General features: G+C 43.6%; 1 protein-coding gene across 1 annotated transcript in view; it reads left to right on the top strand.

Annotated features, from left to right (window-relative positions):
* radil (Ras association and DIL domains) overlaps positions 1-2,500 on the top strand; it is a 62,545-nt gene that overhangs the window by 34,940 nt on the left and 25,105 nt on the right. Inside the window, exon 9 of the mRNA XM_042103539.1 lies at positions 545-657. Within this exon, the coding sequence (XP_041959473.1) occupies positions 545-657 (113 nt within the window). The remainder of the gene's footprint in view (positions 1-544; positions 658-2,500) is intronic.

A 2,500-nucleotide genomic window follows, 5' to 3' on the forward strand; every position in this document is an offset into this window, starting at 1 on the left:
CTCTCTCTCTTCCTCTCTGTCTCCCTCCTGTCCTCCCTCTCTCATCCTCCCCCTCTCCCTTTCTCTCCCTCTCTCTTCCCCCTCTCTCTTCCTTTCTTTCTCTCTCTCTTCCTCTCTGTCTCCCTCCTGTCCTCCCTCTCTCATCCTCCCCCTCTCCCTTTCTCTCCCTCTCTCTTCCCCCTCTCTCTTCCTTTCTTTCTCTCTCTCTTCCTCTCTGTCTCCCTCCTGTCCTCCCTCTCTCATCCTCCCCCTCTCCCTCTCTCTTCCCCCTCTCTCTTCCTTTCTTTCTCTCTCTCTTCCTCTCTGTCTCCCTCCTGTCCTCCCTCTCTCATCCTCCCCCTCTCCCTTTCTCTCCCTCTCTCTTCCCCCTCTCTCTTCCTTTCTTTCTCTCTCTCTTCCTCTCTGTCTCCCTCCTGTCCTCCCTCTCTCATCCTCCCCCTCTCCCTTTCTCTCCCTCTCTCTTCCTCTATCTCTCTCTTTCTCTTCTCTATTCCCTCTTTCTCTCTCTCTCTCCCTCTCTTTCCCTCTCTGTCTCTGTTCACAGGTTCCAAGGAATCCCTTCTTTCCGCCTCCATCTCAGTCAGTGAGGAAGCCATGAGTGTCCTCGAGGAAGTCATCATGTACACCTTCCAGCAGTGTGTTTACTACATCACCAAGGTAACAGACACCTTCCAGCAGTGTGTTTACTACATCACCAAGGTAACAGACACCTTCCAGCAGTGTGTTTAATACATCACCAAGGTAACACATATATAGGGGTTATCCTTAGGTTACTTCTGCTAGGGCTGGGCGATATGGTTGAAAACTGTATCACAATAAAAAGTGTCTCATATCAGTCGATATAGATCACTAGATGTACCGCATAGCGGTACAAAATATGACCGCCGCTCAGTCCTCACACTTCAATTTGTCTCCATATTTTACTCCATCCCCCACTCTTGAAACTTTTGTGTATGCTTGTTTGGCATGCCTGAGTGTGTGTGTGCAGCTGCACAGAAAGTAGCCTACTGGTGCTGAAAAGGTGAATAAATTGTAGAATAGCCAAAGAAGATGTAGCATTGTTATAAAACCTTTAAAATCTTAAAAAAACAATCACAAGTAGGGCAGTTCATCACAGTTCATCCATTGCAACTGGATTGATGAAAGGTCACTTACACCTGTAATAATAATAATAATAATAATAAGCTTTATTTGTATAGCACCTTTCATACACAGAATGCAGCTCAAAGTGCTTTACATTTGAAGCATGTAACACAATAATAGTCAGTCAGTCATTATCAATCACTTTTCTTTGCTGTTTATGATCTACTCAGCAACATATCAAAAATATAGAAAATGACATGTCATAAGACTGGCAGCCTTAACCCTCTTACCCCCCACAAGCACGCCATATGGCAACTGTGGCAAGGAAAAACTCCCATATTCCAGGAAGAAACCTTGAGCAGAACCTGACTTAATAGGGGGAGCCCATCTGCTTCTGGCTGGCTGCGCCCTCCAATAGTAGCAGATGTAGAATAATCTGAAAATGTAGTCTACAGGATAAGATGAGTTAACTAAAAGCTTTCCTGTACAGGTATGTTTTCAGATCTTTTTTAAAAATATTTACTGAACTCGCCTGCTTGATGTACAGAGGCAGGGTGTTCCATAGTTTGGGGGCATAATGGATAAACGCAGCTTCTCCACTTTGTTTGTGGAGCACTTTGGGTACGATTAAAAGATTAGAATTGGATGATCTAAGTTTCCTTTGTGGTTGATAAGATATTAAAAGCTCAGAGATATATGAAGGTGCTATGCCATTCAGAGCTTTGTAAGTAATTAACATAACCTTAAAATCAATTCTATAGGAAATAGGGAGCCAGTGCAGTTCAGCCAACACAGGGGTGATGTGTTCTCTCTTCTTAGTCTTAGTTAAAAGTCTAGCCGCAGAGTTCTGTATGAGTGCCAATTTCTTTAGATGTTTTTTGGGAAGACCAGTGAAAAGTGCATTGCAGTAGTCTAACCTGCTAGTGATAAAGGCGTGAATTAGTTTTTCTGCATCTTGTTGAGTTAAGAAGGGCCGCACTTTGGCAATGTTTCTCAAGTGGAAATAGGCTGTCTGAGTAACTTTACTGATATGGGGCTTAAAACTTAACTCTGCATCTAGGATGACACCGAGGCTTGTTACTTTTGATTTGACCTGGTGTGCCAAGTTCCCCAGATTACTAAGAATAATATCTCGCTTTAGTTTTGGTCCAACCAGAAGTACCTCTGTTTTGTCATCATTTAGTTTCAAAAAGTTTTTGCTCATCCACTGATTAATGGAGGTTAGGCATGCAGTGAGGGAGCAAAGGCCATCTGGGTTAGTTGGCTCCACAGAGATATACAATTGGGTATCATCTGCGTAGCTGTGGAAGCATACATAGAGAAAATAGCAGGGGACCAAGGCAGCTCCCCTGGGCCACACCAAAAGGCAAGTCATGTTTTTCAGATACATGATCTCCTAGACTGATATAAAAATCTC

This window comes from Alosa sapidissima, chromosome 9 (assembly GCF_018492685.1).
Source record: "Alosa sapidissima isolate fAloSap1 chromosome 9, fAloSap1.pri, whole genome shotgun sequence".
Classification (NCBI taxonomy): domain Eukaryota; kingdom Metazoa; phylum Chordata; class Actinopteri; order Clupeiformes; family Clupeidae; genus Alosa; species Alosa sapidissima.